This window comes from Mandrillus leucophaeus, unplaced genomic scaffold (genome assembly GCF_000951045.1).
Source record: "Mandrillus leucophaeus isolate KB7577 unplaced genomic scaffold, Mleu.le_1.0 Scaffold160, whole genome shotgun sequence".
In the NCBI taxonomy this organism is placed as follows: domain Eukaryota; kingdom Metazoa; phylum Chordata; class Mammalia; order Primates; family Cercopithecidae; genus Mandrillus; species Mandrillus leucophaeus.
Window position 1 is genome coordinate 2,621,893 of NW_012101588.1, and position 14,322 is coordinate 2,636,214.

General features: G+C 42.1%; 1 protein-coding gene across 1 annotated transcript in view; it reads left to right on the forward strand.

The window, feature by feature from the left end:
• LACE1 (lactation elevated 1) overlaps nucleotides 1–14,322 on the forward strand; it is a 236,386-nt gene that overhangs the window by 22,756 nt on the left and 199,308 nt on the right. The window contains exon 2 of the mRNA XM_011975943.1: nucleotides 13,650–13,873. Within this exon, the coding sequence (XP_011831333.1) occupies nucleotides 13,650–13,873 (224 nt within the window). The remainder of the gene's footprint in view (nucleotides 1–13,649; nucleotides 13,874–14,322) is intronic.

The window sequence follows — 14,322 nt, forward strand, 5'->3', positions numbered from 1 at the left end:
AACATGGTGAAACCCCGTCTCTACTAAAAATACAAAAATTAGGGGGGCGTGGTGGCGAGCACCTGTAATCCCGGCTACTCGGGTGGCTGAGGCAGGAGAATTGCTTGAAACCAGAAGGTGGAGGTTACAGTGAGTGGAGATTATGGCACCATACTCCAGCCTGGATGAAAGAGTGAAACTCCTTCTCAAAAAAATAAAAGAAGGAAAAGGAATTTCTTCCCTCCAACACTTTGGCTTTGGGCTTTTCATAGAAAAAGCTCCTGCTGCTGGTAGGCTTTAGAAGAGTGCCACTTATTAGTAGAGGCAGTTGACCTTAGTGTGTAGGCAGGGCCAAGCTCTAGCAAGGTTGAGGAGGATGGAGACCCAGGAGGAGTGGGTTGTTGGTTGCTCTAGGAGGCTTGAGTACTTCAGATATGACAGCCTGAAAGAGGTTCGTGTTTTGATTTTCTGTTACCTGCCTGTGACAAATGGGAGCACAGCTTTCATTAGTTTATAGTACTATGGTTGTTTGAGTGAGAGGGAGGTCCTGGTGTTTTGGGTCACTTAGCTTCAGATCCTGGCTTGGACATTCACTTAACTTTTTAAGGTATTTGGTTTCTTCATGTATAAGGAATAATAATGCCTAACTTAGGTTTTTCTGGAGAAGTAAGATAATATACAGAAAGTGCTATTTGTGCACTGGCTATACAGTAAGCACTTCTTTTTTTTTTTTTTTTTTTTTTTTGAGACAGGGCCTCTGTTGCCCGGACTGGAGTACAGTGACACCGTCTCAGTTCACTGCAGCCTCAACCTCCAGAGCTCAGGTGATCCTTCCACCCCAGCCTCCCTAGTCGCTGGGACTACAGGTGCATGCCACCATGCTCAATTAATTTTTGTATTTTTTGTAGAGATGGGTTTTCGCCGTGTTGCCCAGGCTGGTCTTGAACTCCTGAGCTCAAGAGATCCGCCCAAGTAGGTACTTATTAATGTTAGTTTTCTTTTTCTTTACCTTCCAGAATGTTGTCCCTCATGAATTTTCTTTATTTTTTCTTTTTAAAATTTTGTATTTTTTTTACTTTAAGACAGGATTTCACTCTGTCATCCAGGCTGAGCGCAATGATATGATCATGGCTCACTGTGGCCTTGACCTCCCAAGCTGAAGTGATCCTCGCACTTCAGTCCCCCCCTGAGTAGCTGGGACTATAGGTGTATGCCACCCCGCCCAGCTAATTTTTAAGTTTTTTGTAGAGACAGGGTCTTGTCATGTTGCCTAGGCTGGTCTTGAACTCCTGTACTCAAGTGATACTCCCTCCTTGGCCTCCTACAATCATGAGCTACCACACCTAGCCAAAAGGATAGTTTTCTTTACTTTGGATACACCTTACATTTGTGTAGACATATGTCATTTTGCATGTTTTCAATTCTTTAATCATGGGTGTTTTTGAGTTGGAAATTTTTTATGGAATGTTTCTAGCTCAACGCCACTTTACTAGTAAGTTGTAAGTTTTCTGCACATTGTACCACATCTTTATTGATTTTGAGTATGCAGTTGGAGATGAATTCTCAAAAAATATTGACCCCAAGTATTAAAATAACCTTAAGAATGAAGCAAAGCTTCATTATATGTATATATAATAATATATATAATGTATATAGTTTTGTTTATATATATAGTTTATATATAATATATAGTTTATATATAATATATAGTGTATATATATATAAAATATATAATATATATATAGTTTTGTTTTGTTTTCTTGAGACCGAGTCTTGCTCTGTTACCCAGGCTGGAGTGCAGTGGTATAATCTCGGCTCACTGCAATCTTCACCTCCGGGGTTCAAGTGATTCTCCTGCCTCAGTCCCCCAAGCAGCTGGGACTACAGGCATGCGCCACCATGCCCAACTAGTTTTTCTGTTTTTAGTAGAGACAGGATTTCACCATGTTGGCCAGGCTGATCTTGAGCTCCTGATCTCAGACGATCCGCCTGCCCCGGCCTCCCAAAGTGTTGGTATTACAGGTGTGAGCCACCGTGCCCGGCCTAAAATATAATTTTAAAAAGAAAATGTTTACTTTCTGTTGAAAGATTCTGGTCCTTCATTTTCCCTACGTTTCTAAAGAGTATCAAATATAGAGGCCAGGCAAGTGGCTCATGTCTGTGATCCCAGCACTTTGGGAGCCTGAGGCAGGAGGATGACTTGAGGCTAGAAGTTCAAGACCAGCTTGGGCAATATAGTAAGACCCTGTGTCTACAAAAAAGTAAAAAAAATAAAAAATTACCCAGGCATGTAGTGCGTACCTGCAGTTCCAGCTACTGGGGAGACTGAGTTGAGAGAATCACTTGAGCCCAGGAGTTGAGCCCAGGAATTTGAGGCTGCAGTGCTATGCTTCAGCCACTGCACTCTAGCCTGGACAACAGAGTGAGACCTTGTCTCTAAAATAAAGGAATAATGATAAAAAAGAATATCAATACAATAAAGATATTTTATCCAGTCCAACCTAAAGCACCAAAGAACACATAGGCCCTGTATTCCCTTTGCTATTATCACCCTAGCTATGTGAAAACAGTGTCAATACAATTAAGCTTTATGACATGTCAAGATTATGATTATCTTGCCTGTGTCAAAATGTTTCCCCTTATGTTCTTTTTTTGGTTGTGAGATAGAGTCTCGCTCTGTTGCCCAGGCTATAGTGCAGTGGTCGATCATAGATCATAGTTCACTGTGGCCTTGAACTCCTGTGCTCAAGTGATCCTCCCACCTTGGCTTCCTAAAGTACTGGGATTACAGGTATGAGCCACTGCACCCAGCCTTCCTCTCATGTTCTTAAGATGCAGCAGTCCAAGTATCCTGATTTCACAGGTAGAAGTACAAAGGCAGGAAGGAGCGAGTCCCTGTCCTGGTCTCCTTTTGAAGCGCATCGGGGAAGACTTTGCCAGAAGGTAACTTCCCCATTAGGTATCATTGGCCAGGGTGGTGATCACATGCTCAGTCCACCATGGAGAACAACATTATCATGACTTAGAGCTGAAACGGTGGAGTCAGGTGAGGAACCCGGAGGTTATTATCCCAGAGCCCACGTTCCTTCCACTACTATAACATCCTGCTTTCCTGCTGTACTGTGGGGCACAAATGCCACTTCCTGGCTTTGGGAACATGGACAAGTTACTTTGCCTCTCTGTGCCTCAGTTTCTTCATCTTTAAAGTAGGGATATATTAGTACCTACCTCAAAGGGTAGTTGTGAAGATCAAATCAGTTAATGTACAGAAATTCCTTAGAAAAGCAACCTGGTACTTAGCAAATACTCAGTAAAGGTTAGCAATTGCTACTGTTATTAGCTACATGATCTCGGTCTATCAACCTACAATGCTAACTCTCTGGTCCAAATCATAGACATTGCTCTCTGTCTCTCTTTCTTTTATTTATTTATTTTCTTTAAGACAGGGTCTCACTCTGTTCCCCAGGCTGGAGTGTAGTGACATAATCACGGCTCACTGCAGCCTTAACCTTCCTGGGCTCAAGTGATTCTTCCATCTCAGTCTCCTGTGTAGCTGGGACGACAGGTGTGCACCACCACACCTGGCTAAGTTTCTTATATTTTGTAGAGACAGGGTTTCACCATGTTGCCCAGGCTGGTCCTGAACTCCTGGACTCAAGTGATCTGCCTGCTTCAGCCTCCCAAATTGCTATGATTACAGGCATGATCCACTGTGTCCAGACCATAGATATCTCTTAACTATTTGAATAGTTTCCTAATTTCTACTGTCACGTAAAAAAATGCATAGTAGTTTTATTGAAAATAATTCACAGCTGGGTGCAGTGGCTCATGCCTGTAATCCCAGCACTTTGGGAGGCCAAGGCGGGTGGATGACCTGAGGTCAGGAGTTTGAGACCAGCCTGGCCAACATGGTGAAACCCCATCTCTACTAAAAATATGAAAAATTAGCCAGGCATGGTGGCAGGTGCCTGTAATCCCAGCTACTTAGGAGGCTGAGGCAGGAAAATTGCTTGAACCCAGAAGGTGGAGGCTGCAGTGAGCTGAGATCGCTCCATTGTACTCTTGTCTGGGCAACAAGGGTGGAACTCCAGCTTAAAAAAAGAAAAAACAAAAGAAAATAATTCACATACTATATAATTCACACATTCTGCTTCCACTTTACATTCCTAATCTTATTTTCTAAAGCAATCTTTTATCAATCTTTATTATCTTCAATAATATCTTGTACCCTGATCTAAACCTTCTTCTGCTTCTTTTTTTTTTTTTAGAGACGGAGTCTCTGTAGCCCAGGCTGGAGTGCAGTGGCACGATTTCGGCTCACTGCAACCTCCGCCTCCCAGGTTCAAGCAATTCTCCTGCCTCAGCCTCCCGAGTAGCTGGGACTACAGGCACACGCCGCCACGCGTGGCTCATTTTTTTTGTATTTTAGTAGAAACGGGATTTCACCGTGTTGCCCAGGCTGCTGTTGAACTCCTAGCTCAGGCCATCTGCCCGCCTCCGCCTCCCAAAGTGCTGGGATTACAGGCGTCAGCCATCGCGCTCAGCCTCTTCTGCTTAGAGGGGTTAAGTTTAATTAAAAAAAAAGCAAATAAAAAAAACAACAAAATAGAAAAACTTTCTCCTTGTTCTCAATCCTACTTAAAAAACTTGCATTACTTACCATGGCTTTTAAGGCCCTACATCATTTAGTGCTTGTACTTTTTTTTTTGAGACACAGTCTTGCTCTGTTGCCCAGGCTGGAGTGCAGTGAGGGTGATCTTGGCTCATGCAAACTTTGCCTCCTGGGTTCAAGTGATTCTCGTGCCACAGCCACGTGAGTAGATGGGATTACAGGCATGCACCAGCATGCCTAGCTACTTTTTGTATTTTTAGTAGAGATGGGGTTTCACCGTGTTGGCCAGGCTGGCCTCAAGTGATCCACCCTCCTCAAGTGATCTGCCCGCCTCGAACTCCTGGCCTCAAGTGATCTGCTGGTCTTAGCCTCCCAAGGTATTGGAATTACAGGTGTGAGCCACTGTGCTGGGCCTCTTATTGTCCTTTCCAACCTCTTCTTGTAGCACATAGTCTACCTTGCTTATTTACATCAACCATATAAACTTCCTTTCTCTTCCCTCGAAAATATGAAGCTCATTTCCATTTCCACTTTTCCTCATCTATAAACTTAGGCTGGGATGTTCTCCTTGATATTTCTCATGGGTGACTCCTTTTGGCATTCAGGTGTCAACTGAATGTGTTTTTCACAGAAAGGCTTTTTCCTGAAAATCTGTAGGAGTCTCTGGTCATTCCCTGGCACAGTGCTTCTCAACCTTTAATGTGCATGTAAAACACCTAAGTATTTTGTTGAAAATGCAAATTTTGATTCAGAGGGCTGGGGTAGGGCCTCAGATTCTGTATGCGTGCCTTCCTTCCTTGTTCTCTTTTCTTTTCTTTCTTTTTTGTTGCTTTTTTTAGAAATAGGGGCTTCCTCTGTTGCCCAGGCTCAGTGCAGTATTATAATCATAGCTCACTGTAACCTCAAACTCCTGGTCTCAAGTGATCAGCCTCCCAAAGTGCTGGGATTATAGGCATGAGCCACTGTACCCAACCCAACAGTTCGTTTATTTATTTATTTATTTATTTATTTCGAGACAGTTTCACTCTGTCACCCAGGCTAGAGTGCAGTGGCACGATCTCAGCTCACTGCAAGCTCCGCCTTCTTGGTTCACGCCATTCTCCTGCCTCAGCCTCCCGAGTAGCTGGGACTACAGGCGCCCGCCACTGCGCCGGGGTAATTTTTTGTATTTTTAATAGAGATGGGGTTTCACCATGTTAGCCAGGATGGTCTCGATCTCCTGACCTCGTGATCCACCTGCCTCTGCCTCCCAAAGTGCTGGGATTACAGGCGTGAGCCACTGTGCCCGGCCAACAGTTCTTTTTTAAACAGTGGTTCTTGGGCTGGATGTGGTAGCTCATGCCTATAATTCCAGATCTTTGGGAGGCCAAGGCGGAAGGATCATTTGAGTCCAGGAGTTCAAGACCAGCCTGGGCAACATAGGGAGAACCCCTCTCTATAAAAAATGAAACATGAGCCAGGCATGGTGGTGTGTGCCTGTAGTCCCAGCTACTCACGAGGATGGAGTGGAAGGATAGCTTGGGCCTGGAAGGTTGAGGCTGCAGTGAGCCGTGATCATGCCACTGCATTCCAGCATGGGCCACAGAATGAGAGACCCTGTTGCCAAAAAAAATTTATAAAACATTGGTTCTTATCTTGTTTAAAAATCGGAAAGTTGTATATTTAGATGACTTGCCTCAGATTAAGCATACTCACACATAATTTTCTTTCTTTTATAGAACTCATAATTTAATTGACAAATAATTGTATATATTTATGGGGTACATTGTGATGTTTTAACAGATGTATATGTTCTAGAAAGATTAAATCCAGTTAATAACATTCATCACCTCAGCTCCTTATCATGTTTGTGATGAGACCGTTTAAAATCCATTATTAATTTTGAAATATACAATATACAGTTTTCTTTTAATTTCAAGAGGCTTCCAGACACCTACCTCCCCTTAAGTCTGTCGTGGATGCTAACTCAGACCTTGTTAAGAAGAAAAGCCCTATATTTATTATATAACAATTCTTGTAAGGGTATCAGTGACAATTTGGATTGCCTCTTCTTTTTGGATTGTGCCGTTAAGAAGAGCATGATTATGAATTTGTAATTACCTGACGGGTTCTTTCTGTTTACTGTACAGACAAAAATCAATCCCCTGAGACTGTGGCATTCCAGTAGAGAAAAGAGTTTAACTGATGCAAGGCAGTCCCACACAGGAGAACTGGAGTTATTCCTCAAATCAGTCTCTCTGCAGGCTTGGAGCTGAGGGTTTTTATGACAGTTTCATGGGCAGGGGGCTAGGGAATGGCGCTGTTGATTGGTTGGGGATGAAATAATAGGGATGTGGAAATTGATCCTCATGTGCTGAGTCCAACTCTGCGTGGGACAACAGGACCAGTTGAGTCATGAGTCCAGGTGGGGTCAGTCTGAAAGACATTTCAGCAAAACCAATCTTAGGTTCTATAACAGTAATGTTATTTGTAGAAGCAGTTGGAGAAGTCACAAATCTTGTGACCTCTGGCCACATGACCCCTGAGCAGTAAGGGAGTGTGGAAACTTGGCCTACATTTTAGCAGAGTTCAGGCCCCTCCCATAATTTTATTCTTGTGGGCTTTCATTAGTCTTACAAAAGTGGCTTTTGGTTTTTGAGAAAGGGTGGGGTTAGCTTAAGGGAGGGAGCAATAATATTGTGGTCATTATTTTAAAGTTAAACTATAAACTAAATTCCTCCTAAAGTTAGCTTGGCCTGTGCCCAGGAATGATCAAGCAGAGCTTGGAGGTCAGAAGCAAGATGGAGTTGACTATGTCAGATTTCTCTTACTGTCATAATTTTGTAAAGACAGTTTCAGTTTATTATATATTATTTGTTTAATGAAGTAAGATTAGTCAAGGGGAGCATATTAGCATAAACTTTGGACTCCACAGCTTCAGGAGAATTTTATTTGTTCCAAACTTATATTTTAAGGTGAAAATGGAAAAATGGAAAGAAATCACTTCTTTTCTTGCAGATAGCATTCCCATAAACATGATGAATGTCTCTAAAACCCTCTAGACTTTCTGTAACACGTGTGGCATGTGGCAAGCACCAACCTCACGACAAGATCAGAATAAGAAGGGCAAGGATTCTCTGTGTGCCCAAGGAAAGTGGCATTATGACAGGAAGCAGAGTGGCTATCATTATCATAGGCAGATTAAGCTGATTTTCCAGAAAAAGGCTAAAACACAAAGAAGACTGTGCTGAGACTTGAATGCGTTGAGCCCAACTGCAGATCTAAGAGAATGCTGGCCGTAAGAGACGAAAGCATTTTGAACTGGGAAGAGATAAGAGAAAGACCCAAGGTTGGTCTAGTTTCTAAGTATCATCTTTTGTTGTATTATGCAGATAATACCATCTTGAGGTTACGTTTACTTAAAAAAATTGGAGAAAATGAAAGTAATTACAACTATACACAAAGCTTGAGGAAACTCATTTTTTCCCTGGGGAAAGTAAAACTAAATAGAAATAATTTTTACAGTATCAAGGAAGTTTTAATAGGTTATTCAGATGTAGGACACAAGATACTGATTAAATCTTGCGGCAAGTGGGCTGTGGAATATAGTAGGATCTTCCTGAAACTTAGTTTAGGAGAATATAGTGAAATAAGGTACAAAATTGAAGTATTCGAAAGAATAGCGCAGACTTTTTGGGTTCCTAAAATCTTTCATTTATGTTTGTAGATTAGTGTGTAGAACTTCCGAATGGCATTTTCCCACTGTCCATTTGGAGTACAATAAGACAAATTAATACAAATCAAAATAATATGGCAGCAGCATCACATAATTTGTGTACACTGATGTAGTAACAGATTTAATTTAGTGCAGCTTTTGAGAAGTCTTTTGTATTTCAATTTATACAGCTGCTATCCAGGGCTAAGCTGGCCAATCTGTCAGCCTTGAGTATCTTGCCTGACTGATTCTCTTTTTATCTCTGCTGACTAGCTGAATTTATGCCTCATCTTCACTGTACCTTGGTTTTCTTTTCTGAAAACTGGGAATGAAGTCTACACTATTAAATCAAGATGTTAGGCTAGTGAAAATAAAAGAAATACTTTAAGCCTCTCCAAAGGCAGATGTCAAGAGAATCAGTATGTTTTGCCCACAATACTGATATTTCCTATGAATAACTTTTAAACAATTTTTAGTTAATTAATTAATTTATTTATTTAGACAGAGTCTTGCTCTGTCACCCAGGCAGGAGTGCAGTGGCATGATCGCCACTCACTGCAGCCTCAACCTCCCAGGCTCAAGTTATCCTCCCACCTCAACCCTCCGAGTAGCAGTAATTCCTAGTAGTAGTAATCCCTATAGGACTACAGGCATATACCATCATGCCTGGCTAATTAATTTTTTTTTTTTGTAAAGACAGAGGTTTCACTATGTTTTCCAGGCTGGTCTCGAGCTCCTGAGCTCAGGTGATCTTTTCACCTCAGCCTTCCAAAATGCTGGGATTACAGGCGTGAGCCACTGTACCTGGCCAAAACAATTTTTATTTATCTTATTTTTATTTTTTTTAGAAATGAGGTCTTGCTATGCTACCAAGGCTGGAGTGCAGTGGCCATTCACAGGCATGATCATGGTGCTCTGCAGCCTCCAACTTTTGGTTAAAGGGATCCTCCTGCCTCAGCCTCCCAAGTAGCTGGGACTACAGATATGCACCACTCCACCCAGCCTCAACTTTTAAAAATTAGGTATTATTTATTTATTTATTTTGAGACATAAGTAAATATGCTCTGTGGATAGTAGTCTCAGGCCTGTTGTGTTAACCCTTTTCTGTACATTATTTGTACTAAATATCATCCTCTAAAGTGAGGCTGTTGGGAAATAGGGTGGTGTGGGTATGTGAATGAGGGGGATATGAAGAGGGTGGGACTTTGTGCCCACCTTCCCACTTTTCTCTTTAATAAACAGGATTCTATGGAACATTTTGTATGTAAGAAAGGTATGGCTATTAAAATAAAGTTTAAAGGCCGCTCCTTTAAACAATGAAATAAATTTCAAGCCAAAGATTGATAAAATCACATGTGGATTTTAGTAAGATCAGCCCTAGAGTTGGTGGAAGATATTTTACAGATCGTGGTAGTGGTAAATTTGGCACAGTGGTGGCGATCAGAGTCATACATCAGTATGTGGAGGCTATGCATTGATTTGACCTAAAATAGTGGGATATCTTGAAGGGAGTGGCCCGCAGGTCAAAGCTGTATTAAAAGATTTTCTGATTTGCAATTGGTTAAGGAAACAAAGCTTTGTCTAAAAATTTGGGGTCAACAGAAAAGAATGTTAGCTCTGGCTCATGAGCATAACCTCCTTCAGGCCTCTCAGGAAGAAATTTAGAACAAAGAACAGTGGTCAGAATTCAGTCCTCAGTTCCTCCTTATCTGAGGTCTGTGTGCCAGTGGATCTGTTTGGTAGGGGTTGGAGTTTCTGAAAAACAACTCAGTGACATATATTAAGATGTTATCTTTAGTTTCCATGGAGAACATCTCTAACTTCCTTGGCCATTATTTTGAGTTCCTATTATCTTCTTATCAAGTGACTCATTTACTTCTCAGGGCTAGCTAGGTGTCTGGAATTTCCCTTGAAGGAATTCCAGATTTTTCTTTTCCACATTGAGGGGGCATGGCAGGCCCTAAGAGAGACCCTGCTTCCTTTAAAGGGCTCAAGCTGGGGTGGTAGGATAAGGAAGGAGAGAAGGGAATAAATTAGAGAGTATTTCACATACAAAATTGAGTAGCATCGATGATTGATTGGCTGAGAACCTGGTTGAGGAGTGGAGAACAGGATTGTGGGAGGGAGAGGAATATATCAGTAATCACTCTGAAGTTTCTCCCTTGGTTGACTCCAGAAATCTAAAAGAGGGGGTAGAGAAGAGCGTTTTTCTCTTGCGAGATTCTCAAATCCTGTAACACTAACTGGGTATTCAACAGTTCAATTTGATTCTGACACTCTTTATTTGAAGTGAGCATCAGATCCCACAAGTAAAAGGGCTCAGTCCCACAGAATGCCCCCATTTCACATGCCAGCTGCAAATGGGGTGCACAGGCTACCAACATATCTACCTGGCAACTACAAAATCGGGAATTCCCATAACCTTCCTCCCCTTTAGATTTGATAATTTGCTAGAATAGCTCACAGAACTCAGGGAAAAATTTTGCTTATGCTTACTGGTTTGTGATAAAGGATACAACTCAGGGAGCCCAATAGAAGAAATGCTTAGGGGGATACCTAGAGGTTGAACGCACCTAGATGTGTTCGCCAACCAGAAGCTCTCCAAGTCTCCTTGAGTGTTTACAGAGCCAATCTCTAGCCCCACCTTCCTGGGGTCAGTGCGTGGGGCTGCAAGTTCCAACCTTCTACCTACTTGGTCCTTCCGGCTACCAGCCTCACCCTAGAGTCACCTCCTTAACATAAATTCAGGTGTGATGCAATGAAAAACAGAAAACACTCCTATTACTCAGGAAATTCCAAGGGTTTTAGGAACTCCGTGCCAAGGAACAGGGACAAAGATCAAATATATTTCTTATTATGTCACACTGGCAAATATCTCAAATTGCCGGGAACATTTAGGGACTTTCAACCTGCATCTCCAGCTTCAACATTGAACCCAAACCTTATCCTGGTGCTGTAGGGCCCAGTGTTCCAGGATGCCCTTAGATTCTCTTTTACAGGCCTTAAGCACCTATATCAGTTAGGGTACAACTTAGGCTTCTGTAACAGAGACCCCAATTACACACTATTTATTTATTTTTATTTTTATTTTTTTTGAGACAGAGTCTCGCTCTGTCGCCCGGGCTGGAGTGCAGTGGCCGGATCTTGGCTCACTGCAAGCTCCGCCTCCCGGGTTCACGCCATTCTCCTGCCTCAGCCTCCCGTGTAGCTGGGACTACAGGCGCCCGCCACCTCGCCCGGCTAGTTTTTTTTGTATTTTTTAGTAGAGACGGGGTTTCACCGTGTTAGCCAGGATGGTCTTGATCTCCTGACCTCGTGATCCGCCCATCTCGGCCTCCCAAAGTGCTGGGATTACAGGCTTGAGCCACCACGCCTGGCTATACACTACTTTAAAAGCAAGATAGAAGTTTATTACTCACTTTTTATTTCTTTTGGAGAGAGAGTCTCACTCTGTTGCCCGGGCTGGAGTGCAGTGGTGTAGGTCATAGCTCACTGCAGCCTCAAACTCCTGGGCTTAAGCTGTCCTCCCACCTCAGCCTCCCCAAGTAGCTGGGACTACAGGAACATGCTAATTTTAAGCCTGGCTAATTAAAAAAAAATTTTTTTTTTAAAATTTCTTATTTTTAGTAGAGATGAGGTCCCACTATGTTGCCCAGGCTGGTCTCGAACTCCTGAGCTCAAGTGATCTGCCCGTCTAAACCTCCCAAAGTGCTGGGATTACATGTGTGAGCCACTGTGCCTGGCCAGAAGTTGATTATTCTTTTACATAAAAATCCAGGTAGGCAATCCAGAGCTGGTTTGGCAGCTCAGCATTGTTGGAGAACCAGGCTTTGTGCATCTTGTTGCTCTGCTTTATTCAACATTCTGTGTGCATCTCATTGCCTCTTCCAGCTGCAGTCATTACACTTTCACTCCAGTTAGAGAGAGGAGAGGAAAAGGGAGCCAGGAGGATATGCCCTTTTCCTTTAATGGGGTATATCAGAACTACACACGTTTCTGCTCATATCCCATTGTTAGAACCTGCTCACATGGCCATACCTGACTGCAAGAGAGGCTAGGAGATGTAATATGTATTTGGGCAGCCATGCATCCAGCTAAAACTTCTATTTAGAAAGGGGGAACAAATAATGGAAGACAGCCGTCCCTATCTCCAACATTCATAGTATATTTAAGGACTTTTCCCCCTCTTTTGGGGAAAACATGGACCTAACATTGTGATTGTTAATTCTTTTCACTAAAGTAATTTTTATGTTACTGTGATAAAGGAAACACAATGTTCAATGAAATGAATAAAATGCTGGCAGAGTACCTTTGGGAAATCTTGTTCTGAAAAATGTGCCAGGTTGCTGCTGTTTATTGTTGCTTCTAAACAGTAGAGAAGGAGTTAGCTGCTCATTAAACCTGCCCCAGATAAGGAATGGAATTATGGTTGGACCTCGCCACAATCATTTCTCTCCTAGGAGAGACTAAAAATAGGATCAGAACACCACCCTGCTTTGAAGCAGACACTCTTGCTGTGTCTCAACTCCATGTCCAACTCCCTAAAGGTTATGGAAAACAGAAAAACATCTTAGAAGCAGAGGGCTGAAATCGATGTGGTAATATCTGAATGTTGTGTTGTCTTTGGGTAGAGAATTAAGGAGCAGTGGAAAACCCTTGGGACTAATCTTGATGTCTCTGCCTTGGTGCTTAAGAACCAGAATTAGGGCTAAGTCAAAGAAAGGCAACTCTCTTGCTTTGGGAAGGAGATGAGGAGCACCAGTGGCTCTTTTAGTGGACTGGAAGCAAAGCAGAAGCTGTGGTAGGAATAGGCGTTCTGGAAGAGAGGTTACAATTATAGTTTATGGGTTTGGGGTTTATTCCCTTTTGTTAAAATAAAACAATTAGAAATATATTCATTGTTTAATTTTTTTTTTTTTTTTTTGAGACCGAGTGTCACTCTGTCACCCAGGTTGGAGTACAGTGGCACAATCTCTGCTCACTTCAACTACTGCTTGCCAGGTTCAGGCAATTCTTGTGCCTCAGCACCCCAAGTAGCTGGGATTACAAGCATGCCCCACCACACCTGGCTAATTTTTGTATTTTTAGTAGAGATTGGGTTTCAACATTTGGTCAGGTTGGTCTTGAACTCCTGACCTCAAGTGATCCACCTGCCCTGGTCTCCCAAAGTGCTGGGATTACAGGCGTGAGCCCCCATGCCTGGCTGAAAATGTATTTTATATTATTTTTATCAAAATGACATTTACAAAAACTGCTCAAATAGATGTAACTAGTTAAAAGTTTGAATTTGACCCTTATGAAACATGTAGAGCACTGTGAAATGTATTTAAGAAAGTCTAAAATTTTATATGTTTTTGTTTATAGCCTATACAGTTCAGACATCTGAGAGCATGGCCCCAACTGCCACTTCAGAGACTTACTTGAAAGCTTTGGCCGTTTGCCATGGACCTCTGGACCACTATGATTTTCTGATCAAAGCTCATGAGCTAAAGGATGATGAACATCAAAGAAGAGTCATACAGTGTTTGCAGAAATTACACGAGGACCTTAAAGGATATAATATAGAGGCAGAAGGCCTTTTTTCAAAGGTGAGGCTTGTGTGATATGAAAGATTAAACAGTTAAAAGTGTAAGCATTTTCTAAAATGGATGCAATGCAGTAGGGCACAATCATGAAACAGCTTGAAAAATTTCTGCCAGTTCCTTTACACAAATTCTGTTGGATCCCCATTCCTAGCCTTTTGATGTTCCATAGCTTTCTTTTGCCTTCAGGGATTTGAATAGCTTCATATTTAAGAATTTTAAAAATGCAGTCCAGTCTAGATAAAAACTTCTATGGAAATCAAAGCTTTCCCTTTTCTCTAGCTCAGGTCTCATCCAGGGATCAGCGTGGAAAAGGAGGAGTGATGTGTTCTTTCCCTTTTCTTCCTCCTTTTTTCTCTGTTTGCCTGACATCTCTAGGGTCAGAATGAGAAGAATGAAAGATTAGAGTGAAACAGCAGTCATAAGCGACCAGTTATGTATGGTAGATGCTGACA